This window comes from Pongo abelii, chromosome 13 (genome assembly GCF_028885655.2).
Source record: "Pongo abelii isolate AG06213 chromosome 13, NHGRI_mPonAbe1-v2.0_pri, whole genome shotgun sequence".
Classification (NCBI taxonomy): Eukaryota; Metazoa; Chordata; class Mammalia; order Primates; family Hominidae; genus Pongo; species Pongo abelii.
The window spans coordinates 115,740,541-115,760,837 of record NC_071998.2 but is presented as its reverse complement, the minus strand read 5'-3'; the positions used below and the strand labels follow the sequence as shown (position 1 = coordinate 115,760,837).

The 20,297-nt window shown below is 51.6% G+C and overlaps 1 protein-coding gene across 1 annotated transcript in view; it reads right to left on the bottom strand.

The window, feature by feature from the left end:
* ADGRD2 (adhesion G protein-coupled receptor D2) overlaps positions 1 to 13,228 on the bottom strand; it is a 34,061-nt gene extending 20,833 nt beyond the window's left edge. Inside the window, exons 1-10 of the mRNA XM_054520584.2 lie at positions 12,477 to 13,228; positions 11,516 to 11,583; positions 10,953 to 11,165; positions 9,998 to 10,639; positions 9,588 to 9,686; positions 9,116 to 9,201; positions 8,558 to 8,842; positions 6,941 to 7,056; positions 5,443 to 5,565; positions 4,957 to 5,062 (exon numbers count right to left, since the gene is read on the bottom strand). Coding sequence (XP_054376559.2) covers positions 4,957 to 5,062; positions 5,443 to 5,565; positions 6,941 to 7,056; positions 8,558 to 8,842; positions 9,116 to 9,201; positions 9,588 to 9,686; positions 9,998 to 10,639; positions 10,953 to 11,165; positions 11,516 to 11,583; positions 12,477 to 12,565 — 1,827 coding nt within the window. The 5' untranslated portion in view covers positions 12,566 to 13,228. The remainder of the gene's footprint in view (positions 1 to 4,956; positions 5,063 to 5,442; positions 5,566 to 6,940; positions 7,057 to 8,557; positions 8,843 to 9,115; positions 9,202 to 9,587; positions 9,687 to 9,997; positions 10,640 to 10,952; positions 11,166 to 11,515; positions 11,584 to 12,476) is intronic.
* Positions 13,229 to 20,297: the final 7,069 nt, after the last annotated feature.

The following is a 20,297-nucleotide window of genomic DNA, read 5'->3' as shown; positions in this document are numbered from 1 at the left end:
TATATCAATCAAAGAAACCGAATGCACAATTAAAAATCTTTCCACAAAGAACACACGAGGTCCAGAGGAATTCACTGGTGAAGCCGATCAAACATTCACAGAGGAGGACAGAACTCTTCCCAACCCATTTTATGAGGTCAGCATTAATCTGACACCCAAACCAGAGGAAGACAGTACAAGAAACTACAGAACACATTATTCATGAACATAAACACAAAAATCGTCAACAAAATACTAGCTAATTGAATCCAGTAATATATTTAAAAGATAATACACCATAACCAAATTACACTGATCTCAGGAATCCAAGGTTGGTTTAACACTTGAAAATCAGTCAGTGCAATTTACTAGATTAATGAAATAAATGAGAAAACCATATGATCATATCAACATGCAAGAAACATTTGACAAAATTCAAAGGCCATTCACGATAAAAATTCTCAGCAAACCGGGAAGAGAAGGGAACTTGATTTGATGGACATCTACAAAAAGCCCAAACATCACACTTAATGGTGAAAGTCTGGATGCCTTCCTTCTAAGATAAAGAATGAGACAAGGTTGCCTGGCCTCACCACTCCAATTCAACATCGATCCAGAGATCCTAGCTGGTGCAACAGAGGAAGAAAAAGAAAGAAAAGAAAGGAAGAAAAGGGAGGAAAGGAAGGAAGGAAGAAGGAAGGGAGGCAGGAAGGAAGGAAGGAGAGAGAAAGAAAGAAAGAAAGAAAGAGAGGAAGGAAGGAAGGAAGAAAGGAAGAAAGAGAGAAAGACATGGATTGGAAAGGAGAAACAAAAACTGCCTTTATTTGCAAACAACATGAGCATATACGTAGATAATCCTAGAGATTCCAGAAAAGAGCTACTGCAAGTACTAAGTGAGTTTGGCAAGGTTGCAGAATATAGTATCATTGTACAAAAATCAATTATATTACTATATACTAGCAATGAACAGTTTAAAATTAAGAAAACAATACCATTTCTGGTAATATCCAAAACTTTGTAATACTTAGGAATATACTTAACAAAATATCTCTAAGATCTGTACACTGAAAGGTATATATCACTGAGAAAAAAATGTAAAAACCCTAAATAAATGGAAAGCTATATCTTGATAATGAATTGAAAGATGCCAGTTCTCCCAAATTGATATATAGAGTCAATGCGATGCTAATCAAAATACCAGTAGGTTTTCTACAGACATTTATGAGCTGATTCTAAAATATATAGGGAAATGCAAAGAATCTAGAATAGCCAAAGTAATTTTGAAAAAGAACAAGGCTGGGTGTGGTAGCTTGTGCCTGTAATCCCAGCACTTTGAGAGGCCAAGGCAGGTGGATTGCTTGAGCTCAGGTGTTTGAGATCAGCCTGGGCAACATGGAAAAATCCTGTCTCTACAAAAAGAGAAAAAAAAATTAGCCAGGCATGGTAGATCGCCTGTAATCCCAGCTACTTGAGGGGCTGGGGCTGAGGCGGGAGGAGGATTGCTTGAGCCAGGGAACCTACAATGAGCCGTGTTTATACCACTGTACTCCAGCCTGGGCAACAAAATTAGACCCTGTCTCAAAAAAAGAAAAGAAAAAGAATGAAGTTAGGCCAGGCACCGTTGCTCACACCTGTAATCCCAGCACTTTGGGAGGCTGAGGCAGATGGATCACTTGAGGTCAGGAGTTCGAGACCAGCCTGGCCAACATGGTGAAACCCCATCTCTACTAAAAATACAAAAAATTGACGGGGCGTGGTGGCACGTGCCTATAATCTCAGCTACTGTAGGCTGGGGCAGGAAAATCACTTGAACCCGGGAGGCGGAGGTTGCAGTGAGCCAAGATCACACCACTACACTCTAGCCTGGGTGACAGAGTGAGACTCCATCTCAAAAACAAAAAACAAATTAAAAAAAAACAAAGTTGGAAGATACACTACCTGATTTCAAGGCTTACTATACAGGCACATTAATCCGGACAGTATGAAATTAACATAGGGATAGGCATATAGATCACTAGAACAGAACACACAGCCCAGAAATAGATTTACACATATGCAGACAATTGATTTCAACAAAGGTGACAAGAAAATTCAATGGGAGCAAAGAATAATCTTTTCAACAAATAGTGTTGGAACTGGTTGTCTATATGGAAAAAAATGAACTTCAACCTTTTTAACTTCATAATATATAGAACTTAACTTGAAATAAATCATATACCTACATGTAAAAGCTAAAGTGATAAACTTCTTTGAGAATATCTTTGTGACCTTGGGATTGGCAAAGCTTTCTTAGATAGGATACAAAAAGCATGAGCTATGCAAGACAAAAATTGATAAATTGGACTTCATCACAATTAAAAACTTATCTTCCAAAGATACTGTTAAGAAAACAAAAAGCAAGCCACAGACTGGCAGAAATCATTCACAAGACATATCTCTAACAAAGGACTTGTATCCAAAATATATAAAGAATTCTTACAACTCAATAATAAAACAAATAATTTAAAAATTGGGGAAAAGATTTGAAGATGCATTTAACAAAGGAAGATATATGAATGCTTAATAAGTGTATAAAGAGATGCCCAGAGTCATTGGTTTTGAAGGAATTGCAGCTTAAATCCACAATAAGATATCAATACATGACTATTATAATGAATGACATTAAAAACACTGACAAGGATGTTGGCAGAGGTGTGGAGCAACTGGAACTCTCCAACGCTGCTAGTAGGAATGTCAAAATGGTTCAACCACTTTGGGGAACAATTTGACAGTCTCTTAGGAAGTTAAAATATGCTTATCCTACAACTCAGCAAGTCTACTTTCAGGAATCTACCTAGTAAAGAGAAATCATTTATCCACAAAAAGACTTGTATATGAGTGTTCATAGCAGACTTATTCATAGTAGCCCAAACTGAAAACAAGTCAAATCTCTGTCAACAGGTAAATGGATAAACAAATCATGGTACATCCATATACCTCAATACTACTCAGCAGTGAAAAAGGAATGAGCTATTGAAACATGTGCAACAACATGAATGATTCTCAACAATGGGACCTGAGCAAAAGCCAGGCCTCAACACATACTAGATGATTCCATTTACATGAAATGCTAGAAAAGACAGACACAGGGCCGGACGCAGTGGCTCACACCTGTAATCCCAGCACTTTGGGAGGCCGAGGCGGGTGGAGACCGAGGTCGGGAGTTGGAGACCAGCCTGACCAACATGGAGAAACCCCATCTCTACCAAAAAAAAAATATATATATATATGTATATATATATATATATATATATATATATATGTATATATATATATATATATATATACACAAAATTAGCTAGACGTGGTAGCACATGCCTATAGTCCCAGCTACTCAGGAGGCTAAGGCAGGAGAATTGCTTGAACCCGGGGGGCAGAGGTTGCAGTGAGCTGAGATTTCGCCACTTGCACTCCAGCCTGGGTGACAGAGTGAGACTCTGTCTCAAAAAAAAAGAAAAAATCAGAGCATGGATGCTTTTCCATATCATGAACAATCCACCCGCAGCCCCATTCTGACAATATATACAAGAGACTGATAAGCTGTGGTGTGTGTATGTGTGTGTGTGTGTGTGTGTGTCCAAGATTACTGGTTGTGAGCAAAGAAGACTTGCTTTCTCTGAAACATTCTAGTGTTTCAGAAGGGAGAAGAAATTTGTGTATTAAGCGTGAAATGAAATTTAACATATCTTGCAGATCTTTCCATGTCAGTTTATAGAGAAATACCTCAATCCCTATATAACTTTCAGTTGACTATTCCATTGCACACTTGGCCCCTATTACCTGCAGGAGATTGGTTCCAGGACCCCCAAGGATGCCAAAACCTGCTGAGGCTCAAGTTTTTTATGTAAAATGGCTTGATATTTGCATATAACCTACACACATGCTCCTGTATACTTTAAGTCATCTCTAGATTACTTGTAATACCTAATACAACTTAAATGCTATATAAATAGCTGTTATACTGTCTTGCTTAGGAAATAAAATATAAATATATAAATAGCTGTTATACTGTCTTGTGTATGACCCCCAGAATAAAAGTCTATAGATGTTCAGTACAGACACTATTTTTTCTGAATATTTTCCACCCATGGTTGCTTGAATCCTCGGTGGTGAAACCCTCCCATTATGGAGGGCTGACCATATATATCTACAAACCTTTTTTTTTTGAGACAGAGTCTTGTTCTATCACCCAGGCTGGAGGGCAGTGGTGTGATTTTGGCTTACTACAACCTCCGCCTCCTGGGTTCAAGCGGTTCTCCTGCCTCAGCCTCCCCAATAGCTGGGACTACAGGTGTGCACCACCATGCCTGGCTAACTTTTATGTCTTTTTAGTAGAGATGGGGTTTCACCATGTTGGCCAGGCTAGTTTCGAATTCCTGACCTCAAGTGATCAGCCTGCCTCGGCCTCCCAAAGTGCTGGGATTACAGGCATGAGCCACCATGCCCGGACCTACAAAACTTTTAAAGTAGTCCCCTACTGATGGACATTTAGGTTATTTTTATTTGTATGAAGCACATTCATATGTGAAGGCCCCTGTACACACACTGCAGTGAGTGAATGAATGAATTCCCTGCACATGCTGCAGTGAATGACTCCATGGGAACTAACAGGTTTTCAAGTTATGCAGACTCAGAATGAAATCCCAGCTCTGCCACTTACAAGCTGGGGCCAATCACATCAGCTCTCCCAAGCTTTGGATGAAGTGCGCAGTTGGAGGATTAAATGAATGATGCATATCTGTGGCAGCTGCCATAAGGTGACCCTGCAGTCAATTGTTTCCCTTCCCACTCCCTTGAGGACAACGGAGGTGGCTTGCAGGTACATTTTGTGCGCATTATTAGGCCTTGGTTGTCCAATGAATAAATACTGGGGGTTGGGGGAACTGAACTGGGACACGTGCACCAGGACGGCTGCTTCCCAGAAGCGCCACCAGGTACCTGGGCCTGGTGCTGCAGATGAAAAGTCACAGCCATGTTGACCTCTCCAGTGATGTCCCACACTTCAGAGGAGATGATGGCTGACCCCACCTGGGTGCTTAGGAACCTGTGGGAAGAATGGGAGCTTTCAAGGGTGGCTGTGGAGGAGGGATGGTGTCTGGGTGGGGCATGTCACCCAGGCCCCCTACGGTGGAGGTGGCGGCCTCTGTGTCCGAAGAGATATCAGGAATTGTGGCACCTGGTTCAGTCTTGCCTTAGGGACTTGCTGGTAACTTGGGTAAGTCCCAACACAGAAGCCAGAACCCCAGACAGGAGTTGAGCCATGTTCACCTCCGGCAGGTGCAGAATCGTGTGTACGTTGGGCAGGGGTGGGAAAGGGTGGGCCCTGGGCTGCTAAGGACACATGCGCCCACCAGAACGGGGACTCTGGCCTTCCCTGGGGAGGGGACACAGGCCCTCACAGCCCTCCAGGTGGCGCCTACTCACCTCTGCACCCTGTTTGCCTCCTCTGAGCTGGCAGGGGCCTGGGGCTCTAGGTCCGGTCCCTCTGGGGTGTACTGGAAGACTCTGGAGGTGAACCAGCTGTGGATCACGGTGACTCCAGAGAGGCTTGGCTGAGAGGAAGGGGCACCAAGGCACCACCCAGTGGCTGGGCAAGCACCACTAGTTGGCCCCGAGGGTGATGCTCTCCCCACTCTACAGATAGGGAAACTGAGGCTCAGAGAGGTTAAATGACTTCCCTAAGATCACACAGCTAAGAAGTGGAAGAGCCAAAATTCCAAGCAGTCAAAGTCCATGTGCTTAACCTCACAACTCCAAGGCCCTTTGCCCCTTGCCCTAATCCCCCACCCCTGCATGGCATCAAGCATAGGGGATCTTCCTCCACCACCCACTCCCGAGGGAAGATGTGTGTGGTTCCGTGGAGGAGAGTAAGTGAACACCACTATGTGGTGGGTGCTTTTAACCTCATAAGCCACAAGGCAGGTAGTAATGTGCCCATTTTATAGACGAGCAAACTGAGGATCTGAAAGATGAGTAGCACAGCTAGCAACGGTTAGAGCTGAGGTTTGACCCAGAACCCAACAGGGCTCTGGACACCCCCTCATCCTCACCCACCTTTCCCGAGGAGTCGCCTCACTTCACTCGCAGGAATGTGGATATGGCCGGGCCCCTCTGTATGCCCACCAGGCATTGTGAATAAGCAGCCCCTCATGCTGGCCTCCCTCAAGCGTAAGCTCCGCACCTCCAGGCCTGGGGGTAAATGGGGCTGGGTGGCTGGACCTCGGAGTGAGGTCTTTCTGCTGAGCAGGCCCAGCTAGCAGGGTCTGGATCCCTCTCTTCCTGCCATAGGCCTAGGAGGCCACCATTCCTGCTCAGAGAGGTTCAGCAACTTACCCAAGGCAAATCTGACTTTTCCAATTCCAGGGGAAGGGGGTCACTGAGAAGGGGGGGCGGTCACCGCGAGGCAGGACCTGAATATTGACGAGTCACCAGAAACTGGTGGGTATCCGAAGGGCACGTGTTTGTACCTGAAGCTTCACCACAGGTGCACCCCCATTAAGGCTACAAACATTCACGGAGTGGGTACTTGGGCTCGGCCCCGAGATGCAGAGACGGCTCAGAAACAGCCTTACCACTCAAGGAGTGTCCCGTGGAGGGAGATAATTCCATTATGTAATTACCAGAAATGCAATGAAAGACATGTTCAAGGTTCTGGGGTAACAGAGGCGGGAGGAACTGTCTTTCAGAGGAGGAGAGAGCTAAAACAGGAAGGCTTCCTAGAGGGAGTGATGCCCACACAGGGTTCTGAAGGATGTATAGGTGTTTGCTAGGAGATGGAGGGAGAGAGGGCATTCTGGATGCAGGGCACAGCATGCCAAAGGCAGGAAACAGAATGGAGTGTCTGTGGAAGTGCAGACAGCTCCCAGTCACCGGGCTGAGGAGGGAGGTCTGAGTCCAGCCGTGTGGGCAGGTGGGTGCAGGCTCACCAGCATGGCGGTGCTGAATGCGCATTCGGGGCTGCTCTGAGGTCATTGTGGTGCTCAGCAGGGGTGCCAGGCGCTGCACACTCTCCACCAGAGCCATAGGCCCACCGACCACCTGGGAGGACGCCGCATCTCAGCTCCCTGTCACACTCTGCACCCCACTGCCGCCTGCCCTGAGCGCTGGGATGAATGCTCCATGATCTGGGAGGTGGTCCTGCCCTCTCCAGACCCTCCGTGGCCCTTTAAAGACTCTAGGATCAAGTCCTGGGTCCTCAGGTTGACATTTGAAGCCCTGCCTGCCCCAGCCTCCTTCGACCTATCCAATTCTATCTCCCAAGCCACCCCATCCTCCTGTTTGCCAACCAGCGCACACTCCGAAGGCTGGGCCATGCCTACCCGTTTGGTGTGGCTCCGTACTAGACCCGTAATGGGTGCTCAACACTGATATTCCAAAAGGAAAGCCATGGGTGGGGGTGGTGAGAGCAGGGGAGGGAGGAGAGGAACCTGCATTCATGGGGCACCTACTCTGTGCTGGGCAAGTCACACTGTTCATCCCTAACGCCTCTCCACTGCCATAGCAAGGCTGGTGTGATCATCCCCATTCCCCAGGGAAGAAAACTGAGCTTCAGTCTGGCTTTCCCCAGTCTACCGCAGTGCCTCGGATCCCTAATCAACTATGGGCTTGCACACTTCCCAGGATGAGGAGCTCACTACCCGTGGTGAATCATTCCGTAGAACCAGCCTCCTGTGTTATGCCGTCTTCCCCTACCCCCATGTCCTAGTCCCAGTTCTGTCCTCTGAGGCCCACAGGGGGACCAGGTTTGCTCCTTCAACCCCAGATAATTTGCAGGCACTGTTCATGATTCTCATTTCCTCCCTGCTCTGGGCTGATCACTCCCAGGCCGACAGCCACTTCCGCCAGGACAAGGTTTCCAAGAGCCTCTCCATCTGGATAGCACCTCTCATGTTGTCCAGAGTGTCTGGGCTGTTTAGGCAGACAAGGTGGACTGTCCACTTTGCATAGATCCCCCACTTAAGGTGGTCAGCAGGTTCTTGGAGATGGGGGAGGCTCTTACTGACTGGTGGCTCTTAATCACTTCATTTAACTACAGAAGTTATTGTTAAAGTGCAATTTTTTTTTTTTTTTTTTTTTTGAGACAGAGTCTCACTCTGTCACCCAGGCTGGAGTGCAGTGGTGTGATCTCGGCTCACTGCAACCTCCTCCCCCTGGGTTTAAGTGATTCTCCTGCCTCAGCCTCTCGAGTAGCTGGGATTACAGGTGCCTGCTACCAGGCCTGGCTAATTTTGTATTTTTAGTAGAGACAGGGTTTCACCCTGTTGGCCAGGCTGGTCTCGAACTCCTGACCTCAAGTGATCCACCCGCCTCGACCTCCCAAAGTGCTGGGATTATAGGCGTGAGCCACCGCGCCCAGCCTCAAGTGCAATTGTTTGTGGAAGTTCAACTTATCAAATAGACAAAAGAGAAGCTTCTCCGGATTGACGCAGAGATGGAGCCCAGAGCTAGGTCCTGACTCCCCCACAGCTACATAACCAGCTGGTGGCTAGGCTGGAACCACAGCCCAGGCCCCTGCCCCACCCAGCCCTGTCAGCCTCACCTCAGGGATGGACAGCCATGTGTCAGCCACCTGCTCCTCCAGGACCAGGCTGGCCACAGATACAACGCCTTGGCTCAGCTGCTCCCACGGGCCTGTCAACAACAGCTCTGGGTCCCCAGCCCCGAGGGCCACCACCCTCTTCAGGAAGCGCACAACAGCCAGCAGTGCGGCCGGCCCCAGCGGAGCCATCTCCATCACCAGGACATGCTCCAGAAGGCCCAGGAAGCTGGAGGCCTCTGCTGGGGACAGGGCTCCATGGACTTCGGAGAGGGGGTCTGGGAGGAGCTGTGGGCAGAGGAGCCACTGACTCCGGGTCTGGTTGTTATGAGGGGATCCCCCCAAGGGCCACACTTGGGCTTTGCCAGGGTCTTCTTGGTGGGCACCCATTAAACTTGTCACAAGCCCCCAACTCTCAGGGGCTACAGAATAGGGAGCCTGAATGGCCTTAATTCCTGCAGACACACCAGGTGGGTGTCCCCTTTACAAGGGAGGAAACTGAGGTGCAGCGAGGTGACCCATGGAGCCCCCAGGCTCTCCAGCCCCTGAGAGGGAGCTCACCACAATGTTGTTGGCTAAGGCGTTGACTCGGCTGATAACATCCTGGCCAGGCCATGATTGGGCATCCTGCAGCCGATGATAGGTCTCTGCAAAGGAGTGGATGCCAGGCTGGGCCCCGGGGAATACCCCTGTCCAGAGATGCCAGCCTGTTCAGTGACCTCCACCCACCACGTGCTGCCCAAGGAAGGAAGAGCACCTTGATGGCTGAGTGTCCAGAGTCTTACACACAGTGTTCTAGATGGGGAAACTGAGGCACAGAATGGCAAAAGAGCTTGCCCAAGGTTACACAATTTGGATTCACCCTTAGGTCCGTCTGGACCCACTGCTCTGTGGCCTAGACTCCATGGAGACCTTGAAGCTCTGAGTTTATTCTGAATTCCCAGACTTTGCCAACAGCTCACCCCCTCTCAGTCTACTCCGGTCCACACCGGCTTTCCCTTCAGCAGAGCCCAGGGGCGCACCCAGGGCGCACCTGTCCGGTAGCAGCAGAGGAAGGGCTGCGGCTCCAGGCAGAGCTCAGAGCCCGCACTGCGAGGTCCCAGGTTCCACGTAGGGCACTCCTCGGAGGGCACTGGCAGGGGCGGGAGAGCTGTCAGGGCTCCCTAGGGGTCCTGGGCACCCTGGAGAGCCAGGACGCACGGCCCCGGGGTTAGGTGGCAATGTGAAACCTGAGAGAGAGGCACTGTGGCCAGCTCGGGGTGGGGGTAAGGGGGCCGGGGGACGAGCGCAGACCCCCAGGCTGCTGGGACCAGGTTTATGCTGGAGCTTGCAGGCACTGCGGCCTGGAGAGGGCATGGCCAGAGCTAGGCGTGGGTCGAGTTCCAGGGTCGGAAGGGAAGGATTCGGGGCCATGGGGTGGGGCCGGGGCGGGGCGGGTCGTACCGGGACACAGAAGGCGCACCCACACCATGGGCAGCAGCGAGGGTGCGACGTCCAGGGCGCCCGGGTCCCAGCGGAAGAGCAGGCCCTCTGGGAGTGGCGCGCAGGCCCGTGCCCGGTGCAGCTGAGCGGGGCTCAGCGCCCGCGCCCACAGGTGGAAGTCGGTGAGGTTGCCGCTGAAGGCGTCACGCACCGAGAAGCCACCGCCCAGAGAGTCCTGATCCTGGCCCAGCACCAGGATGCCGCCGGACGGCACCGGGTGGCCGGCGCCCAGCCCCCGCGCCCCAGCGCGCCGCCTCCCGTCGGAGAACAGCGCCCAGCGCCCGCCCCGCTGCTCCCACGTGGCGCACACATGGTGCCAGCGGCCGTCGGCGCGGAAGGCTGAGAGGAAGGGCGCGTGTTGCCCACGCACCACCAGCGCAGCGCGCACGACGCCCCCCGGCTCGGCGAAGGCGCGCAGCAGCAGCGCGTTGGGCAGCGCGGGCGCGGCAACGGAGAAGAGCGCTGCGGGGTCGGGCGAGGCACAGTCCCACTGCACGTGAGCACACGCGGTCAGCGCTGCCAGCTCAGGTAGAGGGCTCCGCAGCCGCGCCGCCCGGTCAGCCGTCCTCTCGCCGAACACCAGCACGGCGGTGGTGCGCGCACCTGCAGGGACACGTGGGCTGCGACCTCAGTTTCTTCACCTGTGCACATGGTCCTGCCCCTGCCCTTTGGCTCAGCGGCAGGGTTCTTTCAAGGCTTTGGGGTGCCTCCCCACCTCGGGAAGGAGGAAATGGGGGCTAGCGTTCCCCTGCCCAAGAGTCAAGCCCCAACGTCCAGTCCAGGGCAAGGGAACCTGGAGATGCAATGGGGTCTTACTCCCGGCTCATTCTGCAAATATTGTCACTGTGGGCTCCTATATCTGAAGGTCACCAGAGCCTCTGCCCCTTGCTCCCATTTCCCAGGGGCCCGCACTCACGCCTCTGTGGGGGTCTCCGCAGAGAGGCCTCTCTTTGGCCCACCCAGACCGGATCGCGCAGCCGTGAAGCAAGAGCCCCATCAGGGGGCTGCAGTGCCAAGTGGCCAAACTGCTGCTCGCAGGACTCTTGGGCCTGCCACCAGCTCAGTCGCTGTCCAGAGAATTTGCACACCCCACCTGCAGTCTTCACCACCTCGCCGGGGGCCACGGGGGCTAAAAACGATAAGAGAGACGGTGGGGGGTGCATTTTGTGGGCATCTGACTCTTCCAGGGCTGGGCAGAGATAACGACACTGGGCTTGGAGTCATTCGGGCTGGATGGGGCTGAACCTGGCCATGTCTATGGCCCGCTGAGTCCTGTCCTCTTGCAGAGCTCTTTTCGTCATCTGCACAATGGCAGGAATGAGACAGAAACTATGAAGTGTTCCTCGCAGGGCCTGGTATGGTGGGGGTGGAACTAAATGTTACTCTTCCCCTCCTTTGCATTCTAGGCCGGTGCACCCCTTGGATCACAGACTTGCTTAGCTGGGGGACGGAGACCCTCCCTGGGGGGATCCCTCATACCAACCTGGGGCCCAGGGGTTCCTTGATTCACCTGGGGAGTTGGAGGGGGTCCCAGAGAGACTCCTGATCTGGGAGAGAAGAAGACAGGTGGGGGCTGGGGCAACCCTCCCCGCACACTTGCAGTTATTGAATGCCTACTCTGGGGGTGGGTGGGAGGGGGCATTCAGTGGAAGCTGCAGACTCTGCAGTCAGACCTGGATTCAAATCCCACCACTCAGAGTATGATCTCGGGAGGGCCCTTCGCTGCCCTGAGCCTTTTCCGTGTGTGAGGAGTAAACAGGCTGATGAGTAAGAGGGGTTGCCCTTTGTGACTGCTTTTATTCCGTCTGTGCCAGGGCTTATCTTGGATAACCTTTGCAGTGACCTTATGAGGTAAGGATGGCCACTTGGAACCCTTGAAGCTGTGAGTCCCCTTGACCTCCTCCCAGCCACCGCCCTCCCAGAGGTGAAGGTACCAGGAGGCAGAGGAAACAGTAGCACCACGGTGCCATCCTGGATCCAATGGAGCAGGTGACAGACGGGAGGGGTCACAGGCAGGCCAACGTGGACTGAGGGAAAAAAAAAAGTCACAGGAAAGCAGCTGGGCATCCTGCCTTGCTTCCCCCTTGGACTTCTGCAGGGTCCGTTTGCCCTTTGTTTGGCTCCCAGACCCCACTGAACTGGGAACCAACCAGTGGGCTGGAAGCCCAGGATGGGGTGGCCCACCTAGTAGGGATGACATTTACTGGCACAAAAGATGGTCTCCAGGAGCCCCTTCAGGACCGAAGCAGGGAAACACTGTCACCCTGGAGAGCTGGGAGAGGGGGAGGCAGCAGCAGTCGCTGGCCAGAGAGGGGCAAAACAGAGCTCAGGGTCCCTGCAGGGGGTGGGGGAAGCTCAGGGCCAGGTGGGCTTTGTGTTCCTTGGGGTTCTCCGCCAAGGTTCTGCTTCGTCAGGCCTCTGCCGAGTTCCCTGGCCTCACCTGTCCACCGCTGCTCGGTGCAGCCACCTTTCCACTGCTCCCCAAGGTGCGTCCATTTCTGAGTTTCCCTTCTCCAGACCTGTGACCATGCCATCCCTCCTACCTGGACTGCCTCCCAGTCTCTCAGTAGTACCTCCTCCAGGTTCAGCTTGTGGTTCCCGCTGGTGGGTGTGCCACAGCCAGACGCTGTGCTCAGCGGGGATACCCTAACCCTGGGTGATCTGGGGTCACTCCCGTCAACCTGGGGGGCTCTGCAGGCAGGGAAGAGCCTCCTGGGTCTCTGCTCCAGCCTTGGCTTTACACAAATGTGCCGGAGAAAACACGGTGTCCTGACACTCGGCCTCCTGCCACCTGGTGACGGCATCTGAGCCATCACCAGTGATCATTCACCCCTTTTCCCTCTTCCAGACAGCACAAAAATCCAACACGCCCCTCACCGGAGGACTCGGAGGCTCCCGCGTTTTGGATTCTGAAAGGCACTCCCTTGTTCACGTCTGCCTGGATTCGCGCCCTCAAGCCCCCTGGCGCCCACTTTTCTTGCTCTCCAAACACTCGTTGAGGCCCGAGAGGGAGATGCGAAGTTTGCCCACCACTGCGCGTCCCTCCTCCGCGAGGCGCCTATGGGCCTGAGTCAGGGGCCTCCCCTTCATCCGCTGGTCCCTCCCCCGTTCCCAGCTCCAGTTCCTCACCCGCTATGCCTGGTCTGGCGCCTGTGGCTGTTCACCATCTGCGAGGCAACTGCGAGGACTGAAGTCGGGGAGGCAGCGGCGGGCTCTGGCAGATACCAGGAGACCCCGCCCCTCAGCCACGCCCCTTTCCGCCCCCCACCCCGCCCTCTTGGGCCCCCCACCCGGCCCAGCCAGACAGAGACCTGCCTCCAGGTGGGTGGGAGGAGACCTTCAGTCCCTCGCCCCGGGCCTGTTGTCACTACCTCCCCCAAACACACTGGTTAAAGTCACCCGATTAGAAGGGGCCACCTGTGAGACTTGGATCCAAAGCAAACTAGTGGAAGCTGAAGGGTCTTTGGGCTTCCCAGGCCCTTCGGAGGCCGGGATGGTCGGGGAGGAGGGAGCGCTCAGTGCCTGGCCTACTGCCTGCCCTGAGCCGGTTCCCTACAGGACGCTTCTCCTGTACCTTCCACCTGCTGCGAGGAAGGGCTGGGGGCAGGCGTACCAATTTTCCAGAGGAGAACTGAAGGCTCTCACCCCGGGTTAGGCCAGTGGCCAGAGGCAGAGCCCGGCCTTGAACCTGGCTTTCTGGATCTTCATCCAGGCCATTCTAAAGGTACTGCAGGAATGGCAGAGGGGGCCTGTCTGGTGGAAGGGAATAGAGGCAGAGCCAGGGCCAGGGCTGCAGAGGGAGGCTGAGGGGTTGGGGGGATGCAGAGGCAAAGATCCCCCATGGAAGTGTGGAGTAGGGACTGTGGGCATACCTTCCTGGTCTCAGTAGCAGGGATGCCTGGTTAGGAGGGAGGTTAGACTGAATGACCCCAGGGCTCAGGCTTTGGGGGCAGATAGATCCATCCAAGTTCATCCAAGTTCATGTTGACTCTGACCTAAGGCATGACACCTAATTTCTCCAAGCCAGTTTCCTCATCTGTAATGTGTGGATGATAAATAGTGCATAAATCATGGAGTTGCTGTGAGATTTAAGTGACTTTGACTTAACATGTACCAAGCCCGTAGCTAATACATGGTGCCTGGCACACAGTCCACTTAGCATTCTTGTCAAAACTCACTTAAAAGGTAGGCTGCCAGGCCGGATGCAATGGCTCATGCCTGTAGTCATAGCACTTTGGGAGGCTGAGATGGGAGGATAGTTTGAGGCCAGGAGTTTGAGACCAACCTGGGCAACACTGAGAGACCCTGCCCTGTCTCTACAAAAATGTAAGAATTAGCTGGGTGTGGTGGTGCACACCTGGAGTCCCAGCTACTTGGGAGACTGCAGTGTGAGGATCACTTGAGCCTCGAAAGTTGAGAATGCAGTGAGCCATGATCATCCCACTGCATTCCAGCCTGGGTGACAGAGCGAGACTCTGTCCTCCCCACTAAAAAAAGCCTGCTGGCAACAATTTTTATTTTATTTTTATTATATATATATAGAGAGAGAGAGACAGGGTGTTGCTCTTATGATGGTTTATTTTAAGAAGGGGGGGAATCAATATATATCAAAGGAAGATATATTGGTGTTCCATGTGCTATTCTTTCAGCTTTTCTCTGGGTTTAATAATTTTCTAATTAAAAATTGGGAGACAAGAGGCCTCTGTCTGGGTCAGAGCTCAGAGCATTTCCCGGGTTCCTGGTCCAGCAAAACGTGGGCAGGACTTGGTTCTCTCCTGTTTTCGACCCGCCCACTTCCCACCCAGTCCCAGTTTCCACAGCCAGTGAGAAGTGCGGGAAGGAGAGGCCCAAGATGAAGCCTTGCTCTGCTTGGCCCTGGCTGGGCCTTCCCACACTTGCACCATCTCACTCAAGGCAGGGATTCTTAGGAGCCCATTTTACGCATGTGCAAACTGAGCCCAGTGAGGAAAAAGGACTGGCCCAAGGTCACGAAGCAAGGAAGGGGTGGGCTGCAGGGCAGCCTCCAAACCCCAACGCTACCAGTCTCCTTGTGTACCTTCTGGCCCTCCTCACCGTGCCCTTCCTGTCCTACCCCAGATCTCTCTCTGTATCTTAAGCAACGACCTTCCTATTTTCGGCGATGCTCCTGCCCTGGCGCCCACAGCCCAACTCCCTCCCTTCCAGGGGATCACATTTTCCAGGAGTCACTCCTGAAGATGGTCAAGTACCATGAAGGGGCAGGGCATCCATGGACCCTGATTTGAGGCCCCTGAGCCATTGGGACTGGTTTGGGCCACGGCTGGCCTAATCTCCCCTCCTCAGAGCCTGGGCATTGTCCAGCTGGCAGCCAAGGGCCATCCATCCGCTTTACAGCGGGCAGCTTTGACAGGCTGCTTGTTTCCAAGGACAAAGCCTGCAGGCTGTGGGTAGGCGATAGCCACTGTGGACCTCGGGCTCATTGCCTTGGTACAGGGGGTGGGGAGCCTGAGGTCTGCCAGGACCCAAGGGAGCCTCGAGGGTGGCCTGAGGACATTGGGTCCTCACTCCTGGCCCCTCAGCCAACCCCCCTATAGCCCAGGGCCAGGAATTTTGGAAGGAAGAACCAGCCACTGGGATGTTTTCACTTTGGGGTCACCCTGATCCCCCCAGAATTGAGGCTTGGCCATCAACCAGCTTTTATGTGACCCAGGCAGGTCTCTCCACTCTGTTTCTTCTTCTACAGAATGTTGAGAACCACCTCTTTCTCTCGGGGACGTAAAGCATGGCTGTGAGAAGAGATTTGTGAGTGTTGGGGTCACCGTAATTACTCTCTGAGGGGGCCTGTCTCGCGCTCTATAGACAAAGTGGGATCCCTTCCCCTCTCTCATTCCCCTACAAACTTTGGGCCTCGAGTATCCAGGATGGGCCCAGAACCAGCACTGGCACAGCCTCCTCTCTGGCCTGCTCCAAGCCCTCTCCCACACAGCAGTCAGGCTGATCTTCCTAAAATTTCCATCTATTCAGCTTATATTAAAATAATAATAATAATAATAACATTTCTATCTGATTTTGTCTCTCCTCTGCTCAAAATCCCTCTGTGGATCCCTAGTGCCTCCAGGAGAAAGTCCACCCTTCCTCCTTCCTCTCACAGCTCACCCAATCCACCCCAGCCGTGGCTCCTCCTTCACTGTGCCTCTTCCCCTTACCTTCTAGCCAGAGCGAAATCCCCGGGCCTCTCGTGCACCATTCCCTCTGCTTAGGAATAGGCAGACCTGCCCCCAGGTCTTTTCTGGTTCATTTCCACTTATCCTTCAGGTTTCTAGGATGCTTTCCCTGACCTCCACTTAAATTGGCTCAGGAGTCCCCTATCTCCACGAATGTCAGGAACTTGTCCACCCGCCTGCCCCCAGCACCCAGGTTACACCTGACAAAGTGAGCGCTTTGGAATGCTCCAACAGACCTAGTCATACCATACCCGGACAGATGCCTTGCGTGTGTGTTTGAGGGTGGTGGTGCTGGGGACAGTGGGAAGGGACTTTGCCCCATGGACCCTCAAGGCCTGACACCTGCACTGCTGCTTGTGGCCACCGGAGGGCGAAACAACTATTTAGTGCCAACCTGCGGCAGGCCCCTCCTCAGCCTGGGAGAAAAGAGATGCCCCTCCCGCCCACCCCCACCTATCCCCAACTGTCCCCACCTGTCACTGGCGCAGCTCCGGAAGTAAAACGTGGAAGCAGCTGGTGCAGTGGCCTTGAGCTGGCAGTCAGAACCTCTGCCTACCCCCATCCCCCGTTCCAGGCCCCTCTCTGCCACCAACTAGTGTAGGGACCTGAATAAGTCACGTCTCTGCTCTTGGTTTCAGATGATCTGTGACACGCCTGGCCTGGAGCCTGGCACACAGCAGGTGCTCAGTAAATATCTATTTGACTGGGCGCGATGACTCACGTCTGTAACCCCAGCACTTTGGGAGGCCGAGGTGGATGGATCACCTGAGGTCACGTGTTTGAGACCATCCTGGCCAACATGGCGGAACCCCGTCTCTACTAAAAATACAAAAATTAGCTGGTTCTGGTGGCGCGTGCCTGTAATCCCAGCTGCTGGGGAGGCTGAGGCAGGAGACCCTGGGAGGCGGAGGTTGCAGTGAGCCAAGATCATGCCATCACACTCCAGCCTGGGCGACAGAGCAAGGCTCAGTCTCAAAATGAATACATACATACATACATATATACATACATACATACATACATACATACATACATACCTATTTGTATTAGGAGGAGAAAACCAAGAACCAGAGAAGAGAAGGGAAGGGACCTGTGGCCACATAGCAAGGCCATGGCACAGCCGAAGTCTCCTCTGCTTTCCTCACACATCCCCGTCCAACCCATCTCTTTCATCTCTTTTCTTAAAACTTAAAAATGTTTTCAGCGGGGTGTGGTGGCTCATGCCCATAATCCCAGCAATTTGGGAGGCTGAGATGGGAGGATTGCTTGAGCCCGGGAGTTTGAGGCTGCAGTGAGCCACTGTACTCCAGCCTGGGTGACACAGCCAGACTCCATCTCTTTCTCTGTATATTTTTTCACCTCTACCTGATGTGACTGAGTAACTGCTGGGGTACATAACCTCTCTGAGGTGATGGAAATGTTCTAAAGTTGATTATGCTGATGGTTGGTTGCCCAGCTGTGAATGCAGTAAAAGCATTGAGCCGTACACTTTAAATGGGCAAGTTATATGTGAATTATATCTCAATAAAGCTCTGTGCCCCACCCAAATCTCCTGTCAAATTGCAATTCATAATGTTGGAAGTGGGGGTGGGTGGAAGGTGACTAGATCATGGGGGCGGATCCTTCATAAATGATTTAGCACCATCCCTTTGGTGCTGTTCTTGTGATAGAGTTCTCATGAGATCTGGTTGTTTAAAAGTATCTAGCACTGGCTGGGTGCGGTGGCTCATGCCAGTAATCCCAGCACTTTGGGAGGCCAAGGCGGGTGGATCACCTGAGGTTAGGAGTTCAAGACCAGCCTGTCCAACATGGTGAAACTCCGTCTCTACTAAAAATACAGGTGTGGTGGCGGGCGCCTATAATCCCAGCTACTCAGGAGGCTGAGGCAGGAGAATTGCTCGAACCCGGGAGGCGGAGGTTACAGTGAGCTGAGCTCGCGCCACTGCACTCCAACCTGGGCGACAAGAGCAAAACTTCATCTCAAAAACAGAACAAAACAAAACAAAAAAAAGTATCTAGCACTTCCTCCCTCTTTCTTTCTTGGTCCTGCCTCTGCCATGTAAAACACTTGCTTCCGATTTGCCATCTGCCATGAGTAAAAGCTTCCTGAGGCCTCCCCAGAAGGAGAAGCTGCCATGCTTTCTGTACGGCCTGCGGAACTGTGAGCCAATTAAACCTCTTTCCTTTTTTCTTTTTCTTTTTTATTTTTTCCCCACTCTATCACCCAGGCTGGAGTGCAGTGGTACAAACGTGGCTCACTGCAGCCTCGACCTCCCAGGCTCAAGCAATCCTCCCACCTCAGCCTCCCAAGTAGCTGGGACTACAGGTGCATGCCACCACACCTGTCTACTTTATATATATATATGTGTATGTATATATATATGTATATATATGTGTGTGTATACGTAGATATGTGTGTATATATGTGTGTGTGTGTGTGTGTGTGTGTATATATATATATATAATTTTTTTTTTTTTTTGTAGAGATGGGGTTTTGCCGTGTTGCCCAGGCTGGTCTTAAACTCCGGAGCTCAAATGATCCTTCTGCCTTGGCCTCCCAAAGTGCTAGGATTACAGGTATGAACCAACGCACCCAGCCTAAACCTCTTTTCTTTATAATCCCTCAATCTCAGGTATTTCTTTATTGCAGTGTGAGAACGAACTAATGCAAGCAATACTGTGGAAGAGAAACACTGAACTTGTTTGGGAGGCTGAGGCGGGCAGATCACCTAAGGTCATGAGTTCAAGACCAGCCTGGCCAACATGGTGAAACCCCATCTCTACTAAAAATACAAAAATTAGCCAGGAGAGGTGGTGGGCACCTGTAATCCCAGCTATTCAGGAGGCTGAGGCAGAAGAATCTCTTGAACTCGGGAGGTGAAGTTTGCAGTGAGCCGAGATTGTGCCACTGTACTCCAGCCTGGATGACAGAGCAAGACTCTGTCTCAGAAAAAAAACAAAAAAGAAAAAGAAAAAAAAACCCACTAAACTTGGAGTTGGAGGCCCTGCCTCTTAGTAGCTACATGAACTTCTTGAGCTCCAGTTCTGTCATCTGTGACTTGGGATCCTATTCCCTACCCCACCTTCCTCCCAGGAAGCAATCAAATGAAGGAGTTGAGTTGTGGTATGCCCAGAGTTGATACCAGTCTCAGCATGGCCATGCCTATAAAAGCAAGTCTCTTACTCCAGATAACAAATATTTCACCAAATAAAGAAGTGAACAAATACTTCACCAATACAAAAATAAAGTAAAAAAGTACGAAGTGAAACACAAATACAAAGTGAAAAATACATGGGGAAAAACATTCTTCCTTAGTTTTCATCATAGGAATAAAAACAATAGCATTTTATTGAACCAGGCCCTGCCCATGTTTTGCTGGCCCAGGAACCTGGGAAATGCTCCAAGCTCTGCCGTAGGCAGAGACAGACCTCTTGTCTCCCAATTTTTAATTTGAAAATTATCAAACCCAGAGAAAAGCTGCAAGAATAGCACATGGAACACCAATATATCTTCCCCTGATTCCCCTCCTTCTTCTTAAAATAAACCATTATAAGATGCTAACATTTTATGATATGAATTTGGTGAAAACCTTTTTAAAACCATAAAACTCTGTGCTGGCACAGTTATGGTGAACTCAATACGCTGAAGTAGAGTTACATGGAAAATAACACAACCCTCTTGGAAATCAAGAGAGTAATGTATTAAAAGCACAAACAAATGTTAAAATCCTTGACCCAGCTGGGCGTGATGGCTCACACCTGTAATCCCAGCACTTTGGGAAGCCAAGGTGGGCAGGTCACCTGAGGTCTGGAGTTCAAGACCAGCCTGACCAACATAGAGGAACCCCGTCTTTATTTAAAAAAATAATAATAATACAAAATTAGCCAGGCATGGTGGCGCATGCCTGTAATCCCAGCTACTCAGGAGGCTGAGGCAGGAGAATCGCTTGAACCTGGGAGGCGGAGATTGCAGTGAGCCAAGATCACGCCATTGCACTCCAGCCTGGGCAACAAGAGTGAAACTCCATTTCAAAAAAAAAAAAAAAAAAAAAAAAAAT